The sequence below is a fragment of the Zea mays genome, chromosome 3 (assembly GCF_902167145.1).
Source record: "Zea mays cultivar B73 chromosome 3, Zm-B73-REFERENCE-NAM-5.0, whole genome shotgun sequence".
In the NCBI taxonomy this organism is placed as follows: Eukaryota; Viridiplantae; Streptophyta; class Magnoliopsida; order Poales; family Poaceae; genus Zea; species Zea mays.
The window spans coordinates 61,199,581-61,223,640 of NC_050098.1; the positions used below are offsets into that span (position 1 = coordinate 61,199,581).

The 24,060-nt window shown below is 54.9% G+C and overlaps 1 protein-coding gene across 1 annotated transcript; it reads left to right on the plus strand.

The window, feature by feature from the left end:
* The first annotated feature begins 4,877 nt into the window (after positions 1 to 4,877).
* LOC100217075 (GDSL esterase/lipase LIP-4) lies at positions 4,878 to 7,318 on the plus strand. The gene is made up of 4 exons (NM_001143445.1): positions 4,878 to 5,316; positions 6,147 to 6,496; positions 6,557 to 6,827; positions 6,913 to 7,318. Exons 1-4 carry the CDS (start codon positions 5,019 to 5,021, stop codon positions 7,143 to 7,145), a joined length of 1,152 nt encoding a protein of 383 aa, NP_001136917.1. The 5' UTR covers positions 4,878 to 5,018; the 3' UTR covers positions 7,146 to 7,318.
* Positions 7,319 to 24,060: the final 16,742 nt, after the last annotated feature.

Here is a 24,060-nt window from a genome sequence, read left to right on the forward strand (position 1 = left end):
CACCTTCATCTTTTTCCTTTGCGGCGCTGGCTCATTAGTGGCACTTGTGGTAGTTTCTGTTGCAGAAGAAGTATTCTTTCTTTTGCGACCCAGCACCGGATAGTGATAGTTAGGGTAGACAAACCCGACTGCGTCAAATACCCGGTTGAGTCTTTTCTTCTTTCGGCCTCCGAAGGCTGCTGATAATGCAGTGTTCTCGGCCTTCGAATATGCCCCAAGCAGTTCGTCACTTAATGTTTCAATGCTTTTCAACCAGTCGTCATCAGGTTCAACAAATTTATCCCCGTATTTGAATGTGTATTTTAGTCTGACCAGTCCGCCTTCGTCGGACTCTTTGATGGTCTCCTTCGGCATTTCCCACTTTCCTGCAAGTGGCCACACCCTGAAGGCAATATGTTCTTGAATCAAGTCCCTTGTCCCAATAAAAGAGCAGACTACGCCGAAGGCTCTTTGGCATTCCTCGGCTGCTTCATCCATTTTAACCTTCGGCCTTCGAAGTCCGAAGCGTTGCCAGATGGGGCGCATAATGATACTCTTGACATCTTCTTGCGTTGTTAGGTCATTCTTTACATAGAACCATTCAGTCATCCAGGCTCCGGGCCATCTCTTCCGAAAGGTCGGCACAGGGCAGCTTGACCCGAAGCGGGCAACGAAGCTGTAACACCCAAAGTTGTTGTGATATTGTTCTTTCCCCCAGGGCTTCGTCTCATATAACAACTCATGAATGTTGCAAAAGCTTTTGGCATTTGGTTCTAAACCTTGGCTTCTCGCAGCCCAGACAAACATCCCCATTCTTATGATAGCTTCGGGAGTAATTTGATGAAGGTAGATTTGAAATGTTTTCAGAACTTCAACAACAAAGTTGCTCAGGGGGAATCGAAGCCCAGCCTTGAGAAAGCTTCGGAAGATTACGACTTCATCTTCTTCGGGGGTGGGAGAAGTTTTTTCTCCAGCATCAGCTCTCACAATAGATATATCTTGAAAATATCGGCCCCTCATATTATCAATATGACTCTGCTTAATGATGGTTTTCCCGAAAACCGCGTGACTTGGCCGCCATGGCCGATCTTCGGACTCTTCCCCACCACTTTCTACATCGTAACTGTCGCTGTCACCAGTATCTTCAGACAAGCCTTCCAGTATCTCCTTGGTAATTTTTTCCGTATTGGTCTCCGCCATCGCTATAAGGAACCCCAGGTTCTTCTCTTCAGAGAGACTCAGCTTCATCTCGGGACCGGCCTTTTTGTCTTCAGACATCTTCGGAAATGCTAAAAACTGTTTTCAATGCCGAAGCTTCAAAACTAAAAGCTCAGTAAATTTTTGCGCGCAAGAGATAAAATTGAGTAAGCAGGGGCAGATGGCAAGTGTGCGTACCAAAATGAGTTTGTGGTATGATCTTATTTATACGCCCAGTGCGTTGAAAGTTGAAAGACCCACTTGTCAGTGAATGTTGCTATTCTAGCAAAGGGAAGGTGTTTTTTCGGACCTTCAGCTTAAGGCCTTCGTCCATATCGCAATCTAAATTTATCATTAATAAATTAATATTGCGAGGGGCTACTGTTGGGGGCCTTCGTCCTCCGAAGGTCCTCAAAAACATGATTTGACAATATCTTCCAAGTGAAATGTATGAACAGATATCTTCGGACCCAGATTATGAACATGAAGTACGATCAGGACGAAGCTTAAGCTAGACGAAGGAGGATTGAGATGAAGGACGGGCTGATCACCAAGCCGTACGAGGGATGGTGCATAGCCGAAGCTATGCGCAGGGGAGCTTCGGCATAGTGGCAGAAAGGGGAACCGACTTAAAGATGAAAAGACTACTTAGGCTTTGACAGATCCTCATAAGTCATTAGCAAATGTAGTGGACATGAATGTAATTTTACATGGGCTGCGTCCCACGTCTATAAATAGATGAACAGTACTCCCGTACTGTTCAGGCTGACTTGGCATTTGCTTTTGCGTCACACTTGTATTTTCATCTCCTTCCAAGCCGAAGGTACATTTATAATTCGATACTGTCTCTATTTTTCTATGATGATATAATAAAGTTAAATGGATGATGTTATATGATTATTCATGCTATCTTTTATGTTTCATATGCTTCGTCTTTCATTAATGTATATTGTGACGATGAAGGTTCGTCTTTCATGACCTTCGTCCGAAGATCGTTATGTCCTAAGGGAAATAATGTTTCAAAGGACGAAGGACTTTATCGTTTAACATTCTCTGTGTTGCCTTGTTCTTAACTCATAGCACTTGAGAACAAGTCCCCAACAGCCGTCTTCCGGGGCTGAGCCCAAGTCCGAGCCCTGGGTCGGGCGGAGCGGAGTTCGCCGTCTTCCGGGGCTGAGCCCAAGTCCGAGCCCTGGGTCGGGCGGAGCGGAGTTCGCCGTCTTCCGGGGCTGAGCCTGAGTCTGAGCCCTGGGTCGGGCGGAGCGGAGTTCGCCGTCTTCCGGGGCTGAGCCCGAGTCCGAGCCCTGGGTCGGGCGGAGCGGAGTTTCCTATGGTGCCTGAGGACGGGCCTGACTGCCTGTCAGCCTCACTCTGTCGAGTGGCACAGCAGTCGGAGCGGCGCAGGCGGCGCTGTCCTTCTGTCAGGCCGGTCAGTGGAGCGGCGAAGTGACTGCGGTCACTTCGGCTCTGTCGACTGGAGGACGTGCGTCAGGATAAAGGTGTCAGGCCGCCTTTGCATTAAATGCCCCTGCGATTTGGTCGGTTGGCGTGGCGATTTGGTCAGGGTTGCTTCTTGGCGAAGACTGGGCCTCGGGCGAGCCGGAAGTTTGTTCGTTGCTGGAGGGGGGCCTCGGGCGAGACGGAGATCCTCCGGGGTCGGCTGCCCTTGCCCGAGACTGGGCTCGGGCGAGGCGTGATCGAGTCCCTCGAATGGACCGATCCCTGGCTTAGTCGCACCCATCAGGCCTTTGCAGCTTTGTGCTGATGGGGGTTACCAGCTGAGAATTAGGAGCCTTGAGGGTACCCCTAATTATGGTCCCCGACAGTATCCTTAGACTCAATGGTGGCACGGTTGGAGGGGCCTTGATCTACAAGTTCATGAATTTATATGGGGGAAACAGTGTACTGATTCTAACTAACATTAGTACAGATTTGCTCCACTTTGATATGGTAGTTTAGGGTACAATTGTGACGTAGATCTAAATATAATTTTTGAAAAAAAATCAATATTTCAACTATGATTAAAAAGATTTTGAAATCGATGAAAAAAAATAAATTTGGCGTTAAATTTTGAAGAAAAAATTTGTCCGTATTTTAATTACAGATTTTTAAAATATATCAAATTTAAATTATTTCAAAATTACAATTAAATGTTACTGTATCGATTTTGGTAGTCAGGCGCACGTGTAGAATAGCTTGTAGTGCTAATGTTTTATGTAGTGTTTGTTGCTTATGTATTGAATCGAAATAATTAACTAATTAAGAGCGATAAATGACGCGCTCGTGCACAAAAAGGGAACTATACTTGCAATAGAAGATAGCAGAGAATACCAAAGCAGTGGCCAACTGCCAAACCCAACGTTGGAGGAGACTGGAAGAGGTAAGCTGGTGCGATGCGACCGTTCGTTCGTTCGGGTGATGGGTGCCGTGAAGCGCCGTTTCGCCCATAGCGGAGCCGTGTCGGCCGGCATCTCACGCAAGCTTTGTGGGCGCGCTGGGCGGCGGCAAGGCGTGCGCCCCCATCACTATCTCGGCGCACTATGCCTGAATCATGATCCGCAGGGATCCGTCCATCCAGACTCGCGCGCGCACTGGGCAAGTAGGTGACGCCCAAAGGGGAATGCGGCCGCCGAGGGATCTAGAGGCGACCACCGCACACCGCAGGCCCAGGCATCAGGCATCATATCATGCACTTCTTCTTCCCGACCTGTAAGCCGATGATGCGCATGCATCATATCATGCACCGGCCGGCCCGTTGGTGGCGCTCGCGTCACGGTTACACCTGCACGTCTCCATGTACATGTCGTTGGTCGGTCGGTCGGTCCATGCATGGATGGAATGGAACAGACACACCGGCCTCTGCAAACCTGTGCGACGCATGTGGCTTTTCTCCCGCCCATTCGGTGCGTGCTGGGCGGCGAGACTGATGATGATCAATTGGTCATGCTACCAACGCGTACGTCTCCGATCCGTGACTGTTTGTAGCTAGCAAGCAGACTTGATCTATCCCAAAGTAGTCTAGCCGAGATATTTAGAAAAAAAATGCACGTATGGCTTTGTCAAAATGCCCACCAACCACACAACTCGATGATAAACCGTTTGCTACAATGCATATACTTCTTCATATCTTATGTTTGTAACCGTATATAGACCAAAATACACTTCTCATATGCACACACAAATAGAAGTCTAAAATAAAATATACCGTGTTTTAATTAATTATCATCAACATAGTACTCATAAACATAAAAAAACCAAACATTATTATCAAGCTAGCAATTAATAATAATTATCGGTTTTCAATGTCAATTTCGCTACAGCTACCAAAGCTAGCTAGCTAGTAGAACTAATATAAACACTCGAGATCGTACAGTACGTTTTACCTGTTGAATGATGATGATGCGCCCAGAAAAGCGAGAATACAGTGTACACTGACCCCGGCCCTTAATTAGATATACCCGCTGTTAGTACCATCGACACTTGTTTTTTTCCCCGCTCCTAGGTACTAGCTCACTAGCTAGTACGTACTAGCATGTTGCATAGATTTTGGAATTTGGAATCAAGAACACACGGCCCGTGGTCCGTGAAAGCCAGTACGTTGCATTTGCATGTTGCATGTCACATTGTCATTTGCCCGTGTGAGATGCGTGCAGCTGTGGGGCATATATGCATGGCCGATCGATCGACCACGCGCGCGCACAGCCACTTTGCTCAGCCACTACACGCCCGGCTACTTTATAAACACACATACACCGATCGATACACGACACACACGTACATACAGAACAGAGCGCACGCGCAGGCACAGCCCATCCAGCCAGCAGGGAGGGACACGGGCGGGCATGGCTGCTGGTGGCGCTGGTGCAGCTGTTGCGGCGGTGCTCACGACGGCCGTCGCTGCAGTCCTCGTTGCGGTGTTGACGACGACGGTGTCCGGACAGGACGACCCAGCGCCAGAGCCAGCGCCGGCGGCGGCGTGCGCGCGGCGGCCCGTGGTGTTCGCGTTCGGGGACTCCAACACGGACACGGGCGGCGTGGCGGCTGGGCTGGGGCACTACTACCCGCTCCCCGAGGGCCGCGTCTTCTTCCGCCGATCCACCGGCCGCCTCTGCGACGGACGCCTCGTCATCGACTACCTCTGTGAGTGCCCCTGCTAGCACCTTGCTATACACCTCTCTGTGAGTCGCCTACAAATGCTGAGGACACTCACGCACGCACGCACTCTGAGGGCGACGCGCGCAGCTGGCGGCGTATCCATGTTCAATTTGCAAGCGTGCGTCCTCTGCATTGGCGTATAGGGATAGATGATGTGCTTTCTTCTTCTGGTTGGTGGCAACTGATGGTGACGGACACACGCTTAATGGTCGCAACTAGAGCAGGCCGTCTTTTATTTGTAAATAATGATAAGCAGCGCGCGTGCACGGCCCCACCATCGCAAGAAAATGACAAGGAATCGCGCACCAACCGCGAGTTTTCATTCCATCTTTCTTCATCCTCCTTTGGTTTTCTACTGGCATGCATACCACCAGTTGCTACTGTACTTGCTAGTAGCGACTTATAAAAAGAAACGGAGGGAGTACTTGCTAGTGTGCTACCTATCGTGCACTTCCACAGTCTGTTCCACATTTGTGACCTCCATTATCTTCTTCCTCATCAATTAATTTACCGTGGAGCAGTCAAGATGAGACGTGACGGCTGCACTGATCTGCAACAAGAGACGGTTGTTATTACAGCCGTCCGTCTGGTGGTGCATGCCAGCCAGCAGCATTGAACTGAGTCCTTTCATCCCTGACTGATCGAACCGGCACCGCGCCGCGTTGGATCCTGCTGATGTCGTTGCCGGCCGTACACAGCAGCAGCAGTACTTGAGTCGATTGCCACTTCGCCGCGGCGCCTCACTAGCTATGCTGCGTGTGGTGGACCTCCTCCCGAATTAACCACTAATAAGTAATAATGCAATGCGCAAGCAGGTGAGAGCCTGAACATGAGCTACCTGAGCCCGTACCTGGAGGCCGTGGGCTCCGACTTCACGGGCGGCGCCAACTTCGCCATCTCCGGCTCCTCCACGCTGCCCCGCAACGTCCCCTTCGCGCTCCACGTCCAGGTCCAGCAGTTCCTGCACCTGAAGCAGCGCTCGCTCGACCTCGCCGCCCACGGCGGGACGGCTCCCGTCGACGCCGACGGCTTCCGGAACGCGCTCTACCTCATCGACATCGGCCAGAACGACCTGTCCGCCGCATTCGGGAGCGGAGCGCCCTACGACGACGTCGTCCACCACAGGATCCCGGCTATCGTGTCAGAGATAAAGGACGCTATCATGGTACGTCTGCAAATAGTATCAATCAAAATAGATTAAAAATTCAACGTACGGCGTTTGCAGACTCTCTACTACAACGGCGCCAAGAACTTCTGGGTCCACGGCACCGGCCCTCTGGGCTGCTTGCCCCAGAAGCTCGCCGCGCCGAGGCCCGACGACAGCGACCTCGACTACAACGGCTGCCTCAAGACCCTCAACGACGGCGCCTACGAGTTCAACGGTCAGCTGTGCGCCGCCTGCGACGGCCTCAGGTCGCAGCTGCGCGGCGCCACCATCGTCTACACCGACGTCTTGCTCGTCAAGTACGACCTCATCGCCAACCACACCGCCTACGGTCAGTGACGGCGTCTCATCGATGACCTCCGATCCATGAGTGCATCCAGGAGGCCTCGCTCTCATCGATCGATCCACGGTTTCAGGGTTCGAGGAGCCGCTCATGGCGTGCTGCGGCTACGGCGGGCCGCCCTACAACTACAACGCCAACGTGAGCTGCCTCGGCCCGGGCTTCCGGGTGTGCGAGGACGGCACCAAGTTCGTCAGCTGGGACGGCGTGCACTACACCGACGCCGCAAACGCCCTTGTTGCCGCGAAGATCTTCTCCGGCCAATTCTCCACGCCCCAAATGCCCTTCGACTACTTCTGCCAGGCATGACCATCGTACGAGTACGACCCAGCATAGCTAGCTGAGCGATTCAGCTGTTGCGAGAGAGAATCCATTCGTGTAACTAAGAAATGTAACAAGCACCGCAGATCATATCATGCTGAATAATTCGCGATTGACCTATTTGTCACGCACGCTACCTGTGAGACTCAAGCGCTAACGCTAGCTGGGCTTTAGATGAAGTGCTATGGCCTGTTAAGGGTTTGTTTGCTTGGTGGCCTGTTAAGGGTTTGTCATAGCTTTCTATATAAGCAGTTGTTTGGTTCGCGGCAAGGGCCCCGATTACCCTGAATTTGGTCCAGAAACATAATACTCCTCGACGTTTCGACCCAAAGAAATAAATCTATGCAACTTGAAATCTAATCTTGTGTTATGTTAGTTGCAATTTATTTCTTCCTTTCCTCTTCTAAGTTCTCTTGTTTATGTTTGAATCTAATTTTTTTTTGTGTTGCTTCCAAAGTTATTCCGCAATCATATGAGCAACACTGGCAAAGAGAACATATCTCCCCCATTCCGATTAATTTGCTTCTCGTTCAGACATCTAAAGAATTATTTGAATGCACTAGAACTAATAGTTAGTTGACTAAATTTTTTAGTGAAATTAGCTAGCTAACAAATAACTATCTGTCGGTGTTTTGGGTTTGACCGCGCACCCAGGGTTGCCCCTCAAGGTGCTTTTTAGAGTATGACGGTGTTATCGACTGTAGCTCGATGGTTCGTGCTAAATGCACGAGAGACAGTGGACAGTTGTGTACAGGTTTGGGCCGCTTTGAGATGCGTAACACCCTACGTCCTGGTGTGAGTACTTTATGTGGTGGGTTAAAAGGGGGTTCTCTAGTATTGGAAACGTAGAGAGCCGGTGTGGATGGCTAAGTAGAATGAGGTCGATCGTCTTGAAGGGGCGCCCCCTAGGCCTTATATACTCGACCGTGGGGCATTACATGTGGATATGATAATAACGGGTCCCTAGATAACAGTGAACTGACTGGGTCTATCTTTCTATAATTCAGCTGACCCATTCTCGCTCAGTTCTGATGTATGTGGCCCCTGCGCGGGAAGGTCGGGTCACTGTTGTGATCACTGCTCGAATTCATCGGGCCATCTGGGCTTGCGTCGATCCGGCCTTGCATCGATCCGCTTTATTGGGCGTTCCTCCCCAGGCCCACGAATGGATGACCTTGCGGATTATTAGGCCCACGGGCCCCTCGTCAGGCATCTTGTCCTTCTGGTGGACCCGGGGGATATCTGTCCCCCACACTACCTAACTATTAACTAATTTACCAAAAATAGCTAATAACTGAACTATTAGCTAGAATATTTAGATGCCTAAACTAATTTCAGCAACTAGCTATTAGCTCTAGTGCATTCAAATACTCCCTAATAGGATCTACGAACATGATGTGTGATGCACTACCGTTTAAACACCCCTCTCTTCTGTTTCTTGTGCTCATCAGCAGAGTAGAAATATATGTGTCTTTTGGTTCATATATTGGTAACGTAATGAGTAACCGATAACATTAAATTATGTTTGTTTAAGTCCAATGTAATCGATACCACACCAAAAATGAATACCGGCTTATTAAAACTTGTTACCGCTGATATTAAGTGTGAATTATTAACATTACCATTTACGTTATCTTTCGTCAACCAAACGACACCTAATATTTCGCGTCATTTTTTACAAATAAAATGTTAAAAAGCAGTGTAAAAGGTGGGGTTTGAACCCACACCCTGATAGAAGAAGGGTGGGAGACACTGGACAAAGCTGTCTAACCATTAGAACATCATGCTCATGTGTTTATAATATTAAATATAAATTCTACATATGTATATATGATTTTTTGTAAAATAAAAAAATAATCGTGCCGGGCCAGCACTATGGCCCGAGGCTACGGCCCAAGCACCGCACGACCCTCGTGCCGAGTTGGCCCAATCACTATTAAATGGGTCGTGCCTCGGACCGGCTCGCCAGGCACGACCCATTTGGCCATCTATACCTCCGCACGATAATGATGGTTCTCGCCTCAGTTGGCACCACCTCGTTCACCATCTTGCTTCTTTTCTCTCCCCCTCATGCCTCCACCTCTGCATCACCCCATTCTCGGTAGAGGGCGCAGGAGCAGACGCCTTCTCCCCGTTCGTCTGACATCAGTCCCGACACCGACTCGCACAGTGGCTATTGCATGTCCACGAGGACATTTCACATCATGCGTGCACCATCGTTTTCGTTGTCGTCGGACGTCCCCTTCGTCTTCCCAGCCTTTGTTCTATTCTTCTTCCCCAACCTATTGCCCTTGCCCTCGGTCGCAGCCGTGAGCCGACCGATGCTCGTCGACGCGGGTACGGGGCGAGTCGGTCATGCTCCTGGCCTTTCTCTGTGGGGGATGCGAGAGATGGGGTTTCTGATTTGCTGTCTATGATACCCGTGTGTCGGCGTTTCGACCCCGTGGGGTCCCTGGACCGACGAGTAAAATTGTCGCTGCGTGTCCCAGCCTAGATGGGTTGGCGCGAGATGGAACACAAGGGGGGAAAACGCGGCTCGTGTTATCCTGCGCCAGGGGGATGCGCTCGTAGTAGGGGTTACAAGCGCTCGCGAGGGAGAGAGAGTGAGCCTGTTCATCAGCCTGTTCTCCCGCGCGACCCCCCCATATGAGGGCCCTAGACCTTCCTTTTATAGATGCAAGGAGAGGGTCCAGGTGTACAATGGGGGTGTAGCTATGCGCTAACGTGTCCGGCAGAGAGGTGCCTGAGCCCTGTGTACATGCCAACGTGGCTGTCGAAGAGGTGCTAGAGCCCTGTGTACGCGGTAACGTGGCCGTCGGAGGAGCGCTTGAGCCCTGTAGAAGCACAGTTGTCGGGGCTGCTGGGATCTTGCTGACGTCTCCTTGCTTCCGTAGGGGGCTGAGAACCACCGTCGTCATGGACGCACGCGGGGAGCCATCATTACTTGTTACCGGGGCGAGCCTGGATGGGACGCCGGTCTTGTTCCCCCGTAGCCTGAGCTAGCTAGGGGTAGGGTAATGATGTATCCCCCGTGGTGCGGTCAGTCCGAGCCCAAGGTCGGGCGAGGCGGAGACTCCTCCTGAGGCCGAGGCCGAGGTCGGGCGAGGACGCGATTCCTCCGAGGTCGAGGTGGAGGCCGAGCCCAGGGGTCGGGCGAGGCGGAGACCACCTTCCGAGGCCGAGGTTGAGGCCGAGCCCTGAGGTCTGGCAAGGCGAAGACCACCTTCCGAGGCCGAGGTTGAGGCCGAGCCCTGGGGTCGGGCGAGGCGGAGACCACCCTCCGAGGCCGAGGCCCAAGGTCGGGCGAGAGGAGCTTCCTGTTGCGCCTTGGCTGTTGTCAGCCTCACCCTGGCAGGTGGCACAACAGTCGGAGCGGGGCAGGCGGCGCTGTTTTCCTGTCAGGTCGGTCAGTGGAAGGGCAAAGTTACTGTGGTCACTTCGACCCTGCCGACTGAGGCACGTGTGTCACTTCGATCCTCGCATTGAATGCGCCTGCGATACGGTCGGTTGGAGGGGTGATTTGGCCAAGGTTGCTTCTTGACGAAGCCTGCCCGAGCTGGGGTTCGGGCGAGTTGAGGGTGCGCTCGTTGCTTGAGGAGGCCCCGGGCGAGGCGAGAATTCGTCTGGGACTACAGTTCCCGCCCGAGGCTGGGCTCGAGCGAGGCGAGATCGCGTCCCTTGAGTAGACGAAGCCTTAATCTGAATCGTGCCCATTAGCCTTTGCGGTTTGTGCCGATGGTGGTTACCAGCCATGTTTAGGAGTGTTGGGGGTACCCCTAATTACGGTACCCGACAGTAGCCCCCGAGCCTCAAAGGGAGTGTTGTTACTCGCTTGGAGGCTTTGTCGCACTTTTTTTGCGAGGGGACCGACCTTTCTCAGTTACACTTTGTTCCGGTGGGTGCGCGCGAGCGCACCCGCCGGGTGTAGCCCCCGAGGCCTCGAAGGAGTGGTTTGACTCCTCTGAGGTCTTAATGCCTTTCGTGATGCCTTGGCCGGTCTGGTTGTTCCCTCATACGACCTGATTGTAGCCCAGGTGCATGGTCAGGTTCCGAGTTTTCAAGCTGGTTTGTTGACGCTGTCAACGGTTTGGCCGTAGCCGGGTTTGCGAGAGCAGTCCCCGAGCCTCTGCACGGAGCGAGAGGACGAGCAAGGACTATCTCGACTTTTATCATACGCCCCTTCATCGCCTTTCCGCAAGGAGGAAGGGGGCAAAGCGCCATGTTGCCCTCGGAGGGCGCCAAACATGGTGTCTCCAGTGAGTTGCTAACGGGTGATCCGAGTGGACGCCTGTGCCCCGTTCAATAAGGGTCGGCTAGTGGCCCAGAGGCGCGCTCCAAAAGTACCTGCGGGTGATTTGCCGGACCCAGACCCGTTCGATAGGGTCTGAGGGCTCGATGCCTCCCTCTGGTGGGATTCCGTTACAAAATCGCTCCTGCTGGTCTCGAAAATGTCCTAGGGTACCTCGGGAGCGTAGCCCGAGCCTCGGCCATGTAACGGACGTACCCAGAGTCATCCCTCGCTCTGCGTGCTCTGGGGCGGGTGTCGAACCCTTCCGAGGGGCCAACCTTCGAACCCCTGATCAGTAGTGGGCGCGGAGCCCGAGTGCTCTGAGGCGGCTGTCGAACCCTTCCGAGGGGCCAGCCTTCGAACCCCTGATCAGTAATGAGCCTGAAGCCCGAGTGATCTGAGGCGGCTGTCGAACCCTTCCGAGGGGCCAGCCTTCGAACCCCTTATCAGTAGGAGGGCTCGGGGCCCGTTTCCTTCGCGGAGAAGGATCCCTTTCGAAATATCCCCTTTCCCGGTCCCTGTAGCAAGAGAGAGAAAGGGGAAGAGGAAAAGGATATGAATTTAAACGGTGTGGCGCACCTTTTTTGACGCGGTCATAATGGCGGAGGTGAAACGACGCCTGCTTCACCTGCCAAAGGTGTTGCTTGCCTTGCCGCGGAGTTAATGCGACGGGATAGGCGGTTCGCGGGGCGGCCGTTGCGCGTGCGCGAGTCGTTCGAGGAACGGAACACGGGTGCGTCGTCTTCACGCCGTGGGAGAGGGCTCCCCTGCCGCTCCAGGAGGGGACGTGAGCCTGCAGGCGATTTGACCGCTGCTTCCGCTCGTCTGCTGCCGCCATTACTGACAGTCCACTTTTGGCCATATCGACCGTCACGCCTCCTCCCGCGGCTGACTGACCCGTGATCGTGGTGCTCGATTGGCACTGTTGGGCCATGCGCAGGGTTGACTCGAGTCGCGGCACCGGTTCCGCAGTCAAGAAGGCGCGGCATTGGCGCAAGTGGCGGTGCAGTTGCTTGCACGTAGTAACCGACACGCCGGTTACATGACGTGTGGGCCTGGGCCTCCATGCTGGATGTGACGAAGCTGAAGGGGTGCGCCACTGCGGTGCGGTTGCACGCCACCTGCATGGCAGTCCGCCCTTTCGACCGCTGGTTTCGGCGAGGATGGAGGAGTGCTTGTAACCGCGGGGCGGTTATACGCTCCGCGTGCGGCGGTCTGGCTTCTTCCATTTCGGGTCAGCTTGCATGACGTGTGGGACCCAGCCCCCGTGTCGTAGGGGGAGGACCCTGGAGCACGTCGGTGAAGACTTTGCCCGCGACGCCTGAGGACGCGAGTGGGGAGAGCCGCCTTTAAAAAGGGATCGATCCCCCGGGCGGTAGCCATGCCTTCACACTCTCCTCATGCATCACGCACTTCCACCTTCCGAGCCCCCGGATGGGGAGCGCCCGCATTGCCTTCGTCTTGCTGCTGTTGGAGGAACACGACCTCGCGGGGGTTGGCACCCTTCAGCCATCGCTCGGCTTTAAGGATTTTCATCATGCAGCCCGGCTGCATTCCCTCACCAATGGTCATCCAGTATGATGACCACCAGTTCGATGGTGGGGAGAAGCAAGCCGGGCTGCGGCCTCTGCCCCGCCCTCAGCTTCAAGGACCTTCATCATCCTTGCTGGGGCGGAGGGCGAGCTGAGCCGGGGTTCTACCTCCCGCATGGGCCGGCAGGCCGCCTCTTCCTTCAGCATTCAGGGGAGAGGGCACACACCGACCTTGCGGAGGGGGCGAACTTCGACAATGTGGGGCCGGTCGACCGCAAGCGTCGTCAGCTCCAGCGTGCCTGGCTCACTAGCTCAGCTGGCTCTGTCGCGGCCTCTGACGCTGCCTCCTGCCGCTTGATCTGGGCGTGGCTGTCCGCCCACCGCACGGGCGGCTGTTGCGCCGTGCGCACTGGGGGACCGTCCAAGCTAGACGTCGCACGCCGCTAGGGCGGCGTTCGTGTTCTTGGATTGTCTTGTCCTCACTCCGGCACGACGCTTCCGTGCGGAGGTCGGTGCCTGCCCGTCCACGAGGACTTGAGTGGGGATCTGCCGGTGCAGGCTAGGGCGGCCGCCATTTGTGGGCGTAGCGCCGGCGCGCAGGTGGCCGCTGTCGTCGGTGCTGAGGCGGTGGTCGCCAGAGGTGGTTTTTCCACCGACGGGATCGTCGGCGCCACCCGCGGACAGAGACCTCCGGCTCTTTGGCTTTGATAGCTTGTCCTCGCCCCCTGAGTGGGGACGTGGGCGAGGGCCTTGTCACAGCAACGTCTACCCTGAGGTCATCGCTGCTGCTATTTTGCCGTCCGAGACGAAGGTCGTTGCCGCGCTGTTGGTGCAGCGGTCACTGGCGAGCCACCCGGAGTTTGTCGTCCCGCATGCCTTCCGATGTGGAGGTTGTTCATACCGGCGGGAGTGGAACCGGAGTTCCGTTTGTAATGGCACCTTGAGTGTCGGTGTTTGTTCATTGTGGTTGTTGAGGCCTGAACATCTGGGTATTTGAGTGTAATACCGTGTTTCTTCCTCATTTCGAGCACTAGGACTCGCCTGTCGACTAGCTGAACTGCTTAACTGAGTGTGAGTTGCCCTGTGCGGAAGGTGACGAGTGAGGTATCCGTATCCCGGAGGCGTAGGAGTCCCTCGGCTCGGTCGGCCTTACCACTCTAGGCCTCTCTTGCTCAGTTATAGAACCTTCGGCCGCTCTGCAATGAGCTGGAGCTAGAGGCAGCGGCGTCGGCGTGGACAGAGGCGGAGTCGACCCGAAAAGAGGCTTCGTCGGCTCGGGAGCACGTGGCGTCCCTGGCTGAGGGTGCTGCTGCCCCCTCTGTCGATGTCTGAACCTGCAAGAACAATTTGTTTGTAGTATGCGTATGTTTTTTGCGGCCGACGAGGCCTAAACATCTCTTTGTTGTATTATAAAGCTGCGTTTTCTTCCCTCTTGTTTCGAGTATCAGGACTTGTTCGTCGGTAGCAGAATCGCTTATCCGAGCGAGAGTTACTTTTCGCGGAAGGTGATGAGTGAGGTATCCGTACCCCGGAGGCGTAGGAGTCCCTCGGCTCGGTCGGCCTTGCCGTTTACGTGCACTCTTACTCGTTCGCAGGATTATGCTATCGATATAGTCGAGAAGGCACGAAAGTCGTTCTAGCAAAAAAGTTTTTCGAGCGTTAGGACTTGTTCGGCAGCAGAATCGCTTATCCGAGCGTGAGTTACTTATCGCGGAAGGTGATGAGTGAGGTATCCGTATCCCGGAGGCGTAGGAGTCCCTCGGCTCGGTCGGCATTGCCGCTTACGTGTACTCCCGTCGTTTTCAGGACCCTGCTATCGAAGCAGTCGAAAAGCGCGAAAGACGTTCTGGCAAAAGACTTTTTTGAGGAAAATTTTGACACAGAGGGGGTTCCCCCCTTCTAGCCCCCGAGGGAGGGTCGGGCTTTGCTGAGGCAAGGCTGACCCTTCCTTGACGGTTAGACTTTATTTGTGTATGTAAAGAAAACGAGGTATATGAACGACTTGAAAACATCTTAAGGGTAAAAGCGACGTAGTTGTCGGATGTTCCAAGCGTTGCTGTAGACCTCGCCTTGACCGTTGGCTAGCTTGTATGTTCTGGGCTTCAAAATCTTGGCGATGATGAACGGCCCTTCCCAGGGAGGTGTAAGCTTGTGGCGCCCTCGGGCGTCCTGCCGCAGCCGAAGTACCAAGTCTCCCACCTGGAAGCCTCGGAACTGGACCCCTCGGGCGTGGTAGCGTCGCAGGGACTGCTGATACCGTGCCGAGTGTAGTAAGGCCACGTCCCGAGCCTCTTCGAGCTAGTCCAGTGAGTCTTCTCGGCTGGTCTGGTTGCTTCGGTCGTCGTATGCCTTTGTCTTCGGGGAACCGTATTCTAAGTCTATGGGTAAGATAGCCTCGGCCCCATAGACTAGAAAGAACGGCGAGAAACCCGTGGCTTGGCTCGGCGTTGTCCTCAGACTCCAGACCACCGAGGGTAGCTCCTTCATCCACCGCTTGCCGAACTTGTTGAGGTCATTGTATATCCTCGGTTTAAGTCCCTGTAGAATCATACCGTTGGCACGCTCCACCTGCCCATTCGTCATGGGGTGAGCTACGGCGGCCCAGTCCACACGGATGTGGTGGTCCTCACAGAAGTCCAGGAACTTCTTCCCGGTGAAATATGTGCCATTGTCGGTGATGATGGAGTTTGGGACCCCAAAGCGATGGATGATGTTGGTGAAGAATGCCACTGCCTGCTCGGACCTGATGCTGGTTAGGGGTCAGACCTTGATCCACTTGGAGAATTTGTCGATGGCGACCAGCAGGTGCGAGAAGCCCCCGGGTGCCTTCTGCAAGGGACCGACGAGGTCCAGACCCCACACAGCAAATGGCCAGGTGATGGGTATTGTCTGTAGGGCCTGAGCGGGCAGGTGCGTCTGTCTTGCGTAGAATTGACACCCTTGACAAGAGCGTACAATCTTAGTTGCGTCGGACACCGCGGTCGGCCAGTAGAAGCCTTGTCGGAAGGCGTTTCCCACGAGGGCTCGAGGTGCTGCGTGGTGACCTCAAGCCCCCGAGTGTATTTCTTGCAATAGCTCCTGTCCTTCGGCGACGGATATGCATCGTTGGAGAATGCCTGAGGGGCTGCGGTGGTAGAGCTCCTTTTCGTCCCCCAGTAAGACGAACGACTTGGCGCGTCGCGCCAGTCGTCGAGCTTCGGCCTTGTCAAGGGGTAGCTCTCCTCGGAGGAGATATTCCAGGTACGGGGTCTGCCAGTTTTGATTTGGCGCAACCCCATTCCGCTCTCCCTCGACACGCAAGGCCTCACCTTCGGTGGCCGAGGCCTCCTCGGGCTCGGGCGTGTCGTCGATCTTGACAAAGGGTTGATGTATGTCTCTGGAGAAGACGTCCGGAGGAACCATTGTCCGCCTCGAGGCTATTTTAGCCAGCTCATCCGTAGTCTCGTTGTACTGTCGAGCGATGTGGTTGAGCTCGAGCCCGTAGAACTTGTCTTCCAGGCGTCGAACTTCGTCGTAGTAGGCCTCCATATTCGGGTCGCGGCAGTGGGAGTTCTTTATGACTTGGTCGATGACAAGCTGCGAGTCGCCACGAGCGTCGAGGCGCCGAACCCCTAGCTCGATGGCGATGCGCAACCCATTAACCAGAGCCTCGTACTCGGCCATGTTGTTTGACGCCGGGAAATGGAGGTGCAGCACGTAGCGGAGATGTTTCCCGAGGGGTGAGATGAAGAGCAGGCCAACACCTGCTCCTGTTTTCATCAGCGACCCATCGAAGTACATGGTCCAAAGCTCGGGTTGGATCAGAGCTGTTGGCAGTTAGGTGTCGACCCATTCAGCCACGAAGTCCGCCAAGACTTGGGACTTTATGGCCTTCCGAGGAGCGAACGAGATTGTCTCGCCCATGAGTTCCACTGCCCACTTTGCTATTCTACCCGAGGCCTCTCGGCACTGGATGATCTCCCCCAGGGGGAAGGATGACACCACAGTCACCGGATGAGACTCGAAGTAGTGTCGCAACTTTCGCCGCGTCAGAATTACTGTGTACAATAACTTCTGAATTAGCGGGTAGCGGATGTTGGTCTCGGATAGCACTTCATTGATGAAGTAGACTGGCCTCTGGACGAGCAGTGCATGCACTTCTTCTCGTCTCTCGACTACGATCGCGGTGCTGACCACATGAGTGGTTGCGGCTACGTAGATCAAGAGGGCTTCTCCCGCAGCGGGGGGCACCAAGATCACTATAGGAAACGCATAAATTTTCATGGGCCTGGCTATTTTCGTCGGTCCCGAGGGCCGACGAAAATTTGGCTTATTTTCGTGGGCCAGTACATATTTTCGTCGGCCTGCCCACGAAAATAGGAACGATATTTTCGTGGGTCCCGAGGCCGACGAAAATAAGTTGTATTTTCGTCGGTCATAGCCAGGCCGACGAACATAAGTCAATTATTTTCGTCGGCCTTCTCCCGGCCGACGAAAATAAGGCATTAACTGACCACTATTTTCGTCGGCCTCACTTTCGTCGGCCTCAGTGAGGCCGACGAAAATAGAGGCCCGTTAATCGGCCTCAGCGCACTTTCTCTCTCTCTCTCTCTCTCGCTCGTCAAACTCTCGCTCGTCTTTGCGCCGCCGCCCGCCCGCCCTCCGTCGCCGCGTCGCCGTCGGCGCCCGCCCGCACACCGTCCCTCCACGCGCCGCGCCGCGCCGCCGTCGGCGCCCGCCCGCACACCCGCCCTCCCGCGCCGCCCACCGGGCCGACGAATATAGTCAGTCGACCAATTATTTTCGTCGGCCTTGGGAAAGCCGACGAAAATAGGTATTTTTCGTCAGTACCGACGGAAATAGGTGCCTATTTTCGTCGAACTTATTTTTGGCGGCTATTTTCGTCGGCCTGCCGACGAAAATAGTCTATTTTCGTCGGTTTAGGCTTATTTTCGTGGGCTTTTGGCCCACGAAAATTTAGGTGTTTCCTGTAGTGGATGGGCGCATTTGTAAGGAGCGCCTTTAAGTTTCTGAGGGCTTCCTCGGCCTTGGGGGTCCAAGTGAAGCGCTCGGCCTTCCTTAAGAGGCGGTACAAGGGTAGGCCTTTTTCGCCAAGGCGCGAGATGAAGCGGCTCAGAGCCGCAAGGCATCCCATGACCCTTTATACTCCTTTCAAATCTTTGATAGGCCCCATGTTGGTGATGACCGCAATTTTCTCCGGGTTGGCCTCGATGCACCGCTCGGAGACGATGAACCCCAGGAGCATGCCTCGGGGGACTCCGAAGACACACTTCTCAGGATTGAGTTTCACGCCCTTCGCTCTCAGACACTTGAATGTCGTTTCAAGGTCGGAGAGGAGGTCGGAGGCTTTCCTCGTCTTGACTACGATGTCATCGTCGTAAGCCTCGACCGTTCGCCCGATGTGCTCTCCGAACACGTGGTTCATGCACCTTTGGTATGTTGCGCCTGCATTCCTCAAGCCAAATGGCATAGTAGTGTAACAGTACATGCCAAAAGGTGTGATGAAAGAAGTCGCGAGCTGGTCGGACTCTTTCATCTTGATTTGATGATAACCTGAATAGGCGTCGAGGAATGACAGGGTTTCGCACCCAGCAGTGGACTCCACAATTTGATCGATGCGAGGTAGAGGGTAGGGAACCTTCAGACATGCTTTGTTTAGACCAGTGTAATCCACGCACATCCTCCACTTCCCTCCTTTCTTTTTTACAAGCACAGGGTTAGCTAGCCATTCGGGATGGAATACCTCTTTGATGAACCCTGCAACCATCAGCTTGTGGATCTCCTCGCCTATGGCTCTGCGCTTTTCTTCGTCAAAGCGGCGCAGAGGCTGCTTCACGGGTCGAGCACTGGCTCGGATATCCAGTGAGTGCTCGGCGACATCCCTCGGTATGCCCGGCATGTCCGAGGGACTCCACGCGAAGACTTCGGCGTTCGCACGGAGAAAGTCGACGAGCACTGCTTCCTATTTGGGGTCGAGCTCGGAGCCAATCCGGACTTGCTTGCCGGCGTCGTTGCTGGGGTCGAGAGGGACGTACTTAACTGCCTCAGCTGGTTCAAAGTTACCGGCGTGGCGCTTCGCGTCAGGAACCTCCTTGGAGAGGCATTCCAAGTCGGCGATGAGGGCCTCAGACTCGGCGAGGGCCTCAGCATACTCCACGCACTCCACGTCGCATTCGTACGCGTGTCGGTACATGGATCCAACGGTGATGACCCCGTTGGGGCCCGGCATCTTGAGCTTGAGGTAGGTGTAGTTGGGGACGACCATGAACTTGGCGTAGCATGGTCTCCCCAGCACCGTGTGGTAGGTTCCTCGGAACCCGACCACCTCGAACGTGAGGGTTTCCTTTCGGAAGTTGGAGGGAGTTCCGAAGCAGACAAGCAGATCGAGTTGTCCAAGGGGCAGGACGCGCTTCTCGGGGATGATCCCGTGGAAGGGCGCCGCACGGGCCCGGATCGTGGACAGATCGATCTCCAAGAGCCTGAGGGTCTCAGCGTAGATGATGTTGAGGCTGCTGCCTCCGTCCATGAGGACCTTGGTGAGCCTGACGTTGCCGATGACGGGATCGACAACGAGCGGGTACTTTCCCGGGCTCGGCACGCAGTCGGGGTGGTCGCCTTGGTCGAAGGTGATGGGCTTGTCGGACCAGTCTAGGTACACTGGTGCCGCCACCTTTACCGAGCAGACCTACCGGCGCTCCTGCTTGTGGTGCCGAGCCCAGGCATTCGCCACTTGCCCATCGTAGATCATGAAACAGCCGTGGACCTCGGGGAACTCCTCTGCCTTGTCGCCCTCCTTCTTGTCGTTGTCTTGGCCTTTTCCACCTTCTGCCGGTGGCCCGGCCTTATGGAAGTGGCGCCGAAGCATGATGCATTCCTCAAGGGTGTGCTTGACGAGACCCTGGTGATAGGGTCACGACTCCTTGAGCATCTTGTCGAACAGGTTGGCCCCTCCGGGAGGCTTTCGAGGGTTCCTGTGCTCGGCGGCAGCGACAAGATCTGCGTCGGCGGCGTCGCGTTTCGCTTGCGACTTCTTTTTCGCCTTCTTCTTCGCGCCACGCTGGGCGGACGCCTCGGGGACGTCTTCTTGCTGGTGTCCCTGAGGCTGCTAGTCCTTTCGGAAGATGGCTTCGACCGCCTCCTGACCAGAGGCGAACTTGGTGGCGATGTCCATCAACTAGCTCGCCTTGGTGGGAGTCTTGCGGCCCAGTTTGCTCACCAGGTCGCGGCAAGTGGTGCCGGCGAGGAATGCCCCGATGACATCCGAGTCAGTGATGTTGGGCAGCTCGGTGCGCTGCTTTGAAAACCGCCGGATGTACTCTCGCCGGGATTCCCCTGGCTGCTGGCGGCACTTCGAAGATCCCAGGAGTTCCCAGGGCGCACGTACGTGCCCTGGAAGTTTCCAGCGAAAGCCTTGACCAGGTCATCCCAGTTGGAGATCTGCGCAGGAGGCAGATGCTCCAGCCAGGCTCGGGCGACGTCAGAGAGGAAAAGGGGGAGGTTGCGGATGATGAGGTTGTCATCGTTTGTTCCACCCAGCTGGAAGGCCAGCCGATAGTCCGCAAGCCACAACTCCGGCCTTGTTTCCCCTGAGTACTTGGTGATGGTAGTCGGGGCCAAGAACCGGGTCGGGAACGATGCCCATCGTATGGCCCGGCTGAAGGCTTGCAAACCTGGTGGTTCAGGCGAGGGGCTCTGATCCTCCTCGCTGTCATAGCGTTCCCCACGCCTGGGGTGGTAGCCTCGGCGCACCTTCTCGTCAAGGCGGGCTCGACGGTCGTGGCGGCGGTGCTCGTTTCCGAGGCGACCCGGGGCTGCAGGCGTCGTGTCCCGCGTGCGCCCGGTGTGGACCGAGGCCTCCCGCATGAGTCAGGAAGTTGTTGCGCGATGCTCCGGGGGGCACCCTTGCCTTCGGGAGGCAGAGCTTTCGGCCCGTCGGACCGCGGCATCCTCCAGGAGATTCTAGAGTTCTCCCTGGATACGCCGCCCCTCGGTGGTGGATGGCTCCGGCATCGTTCGGAGCAGCATTGCCGCTGCAGCCAGATTCTGGCCAACCCTGCTGGAGGCCGGGGGCAGCCTTGCCCTGGCATCATCAACGATTCGATGTTGGACGTCCTAGGCCCGATGACGCGCTTCTTCGGGGAGTGCTCGGCCTGCCCACTCATGCTCGATGTTTTGCCGGAGCTGCACAAGTTGCCCTGCTTCCTCGTCGAGCTTGGCCTGCATCTCACGGATTTGCTCGAGCTGTGTGTCCTGACCCCCCGCAGGGACTGGGACCACAGCTAGCTCCCACAGGATGTCAACGCGAGAAGCAGGCCCAGGGGGATCGTCATCCTCCGGCATACCAAGGTGGTTGACTTCGTCATGACCCCCTAGATTGACGTGGAAACATTCGCGACTTGGGCCACAACCCTTGTCGTCAAGGCTGTGGCCATCATCGGAGCAATCGGAGAGGCAGTAGTCACATGCGGTCATGAAGTCTCGCATGGCACTAGGAGCGCGGAGCCCAGAGAAATTCCAACCAGAGTCGGGCTCGTCTTCTTCCTCGGAACCCGGGGCCCGTAGGTTGATACGGCCGTCAGTCGGTCCCAGGTTGACCACATATGATACCCCGGAAGGTTCGGATATGCCTTTATGAAAGCGTTAACCGAAGCGGGGTCGCTTGGTGGATCAAAGCTAAATCTAAAAGGCACAGGGTGGAAAACGGACGGTACCTCTTGATCGATGGGCGGTGGCGAAGTCGCGTCAGGGACAGACTGCACCGTTATCTTAGGTACGAGGCTAATGCCCAGCAAGCGCTCCGCAAGGGTGTTGGCGTCATCTGTCCGCTTGGGGTTGGCATGTTGCGGGGAAACGATACTCGTCGTGGTCTCAGGCGCGAGGACAACGCCCGACATGTCCCCCGCTGGGGTGTCGATGCCGTCGACTCGCTCGACAGCCGACGAGGTGCCGCCTCCTGCCTGGCCACGGTTGCCCCGCCTCCTCCTCCTGCGGCGAGGAAGGCAGCGGGACGAGCATGGATGCTGCCCTTCCGCCACGGGGGGAAGACGTCGTCGAGTTCGCCGTTGCGGGGCGAGCTGACGGCCGTCGTGGTTGCTGTCGCGCTACGGGGGGAGGAGTACCATGTCGTAGCTGCCGTCGAGGGACATGAACTCGAGACTCCCGAAGCGGAGCACCGTCCTGGGCTGAAGAGGTTGCTGAAGACTCCCATCTGGAACTCAACGGGAAGTTGCTCGTTAACATGCAGCAGGCCCCTACCTAGCGCGCCAACTGTCGGCGTTTCGACCCCGGGGGGTCCCTAGACCGACGAGTAAAATTGTCGCTGCGTGTCCCAGCCCAGATGGGTTGGCGCGAGATGGAACACAAGGGGGGAAAACGTGGCTCGTGTTATCCTGCGCCAGGGGGATGTGCTCGTAGTAGGGGTTACAAGCGCTCGCGAGGGAGAGAGAGTGAGCCTGTTCGTCAGCTCGTTCTCCCGCGCGACCCCCCCCCCCCCGTATGAGGGCCCTGGACCTTCCTTTTATAGATGCAAGGAGAGGGTCCAGGTGTACAATGGGGGTGTAGCTATGCGCTAACTGAGAGCACCTAGAGAGGGGTGAATAGGTGATCCTGTGAAAACTTAAAACTTAAAGACACAAAACTTGATTAAGAGTTAGCACGATGAAATCAAGTGGCTAAGGAGAGCTCTTGTGAAACACAATAGACACAGTGAGAACAAACACAAGAGACACGAGGATTTATCCCGTGGTTCGGCCAAGTATAACACTTGCCTATTCCACGTTGTGGCGTCCCAATGGACGAGAGTTGCACTCAACTCCTCTCAAGTGATCCAATGATCAACTTGAATACCATGGTGTTCTTCTTTCTTTACTCTTTTCCCGTTTGCGAGGAATCTCCACAACTTGGAGTCTCTCGCCCTTACAATAAGGATCAAAGTGAAAGCACTACAGTAAGGAAGGGAAGCAACACACACAAATCCACAGCAAAACGCACACACACAGCCAAGACTTGAGCTCAAATGAATAGCACAAAGTTCACCACTAGAACGGAGCTCAAATCACTAAGAATGTCAATTGAGTGCGCAAAGACGGAGTGTGAATGATCAAGAATGCTCAAAGTATGCTTGGTGTACTCCTCCATGCGCCTAGGGGTCCCTTTTATAGCCCCAAGGCAGCTAGGAGCCGTTGAGAGCAATCCAGGAAGGCTATCCTTGCCTTCTGTCGGGTGGTGCACCGGACAGTCCGGTGCTGATTTCTTTCCTATTCTGGCGCAGCCGACCGTTGAAGATTTGGAGCCGTTGGCGCATCGGACACTGTCCAGTGCACATCGGACAGTCCGGTGCCCCCCATCAGACCGTTGGCTCGGCCACGCGTCACGCGCAGATTGCGCGGCCGACCGTTGGCGCAGTCGACCGTTGGCTCACCGGACAGTCCGGTGCACCACCGGACAGTCTGGTGCACCACCGGACAGTCTGGTGATTTTTAGTCGTACGCCGCCGATGAAATCCCGAGAGCGGCCTTTTCACAAGAGCCAGCCTGGCGCACCGGACACTGTCCGGTGCACCACCGGACAGTCCGGTGCACCCAGACTGAACAACAGTTGGCTGTACACAGCCAACTCTTTTTCCTTTTGTCTTTTCTCTGATTCTAGCACTTAGACACATATGTTAGTACACAAAAACCAATGTGCTAAGTCTAGAATCATACCTTTGTGTTGATTTGCACTTCTTCCGCCATTTGGCATAGTTTCATACTTAAACCATTTGTGTTGGCACTTGATCACCAAAATACTTAGAAATGGCCCAAGGGCACATTTCCCTTTCAATCTCCCCCTTTTTGGTGATTTATGCCAACCCAACACAAAGCAACACATAGAAGTGCAATATCAATGCAAATAAGAACAAGAATTGTTTTTTATTCAAGTTTGGCATATTTGGATCATTCTTTGCCACCACTTGGTTTGTTTTTGCAAATCAAACTCAATTTCCTATCTCTAAGTCAAATTCACTTGTTGAGGCATAGAGAGAGGTATTCTAAGAGAAATTGATCAAAGGTTCAAAAACTCCCCCTTTTTCCCATAATCAAAC

Coding starts and splice junctions, on each gene's coding strand:
- LOC100217075 (NM_001143445.1), top strand. CDS start 5,019: ATGGCTGCTGGTGGCGCTGGTGCAGCTGTTGCGGCGGTGCTCACGACG. Junction 5,317..6,146: donor CCTCGTCATCGACTACCTCT/GTGAGTGCCCCT, acceptor ATGCGCAAGCAG/GTGAGAGCCTGAACATGAGC. Junction 6,497..6,556: donor AGATAAAGGACGCTATCATG/GTACGTCTGCAA, acceptor CGGCGTTTGCAG/ACTCTCTACTACAACGGCGC.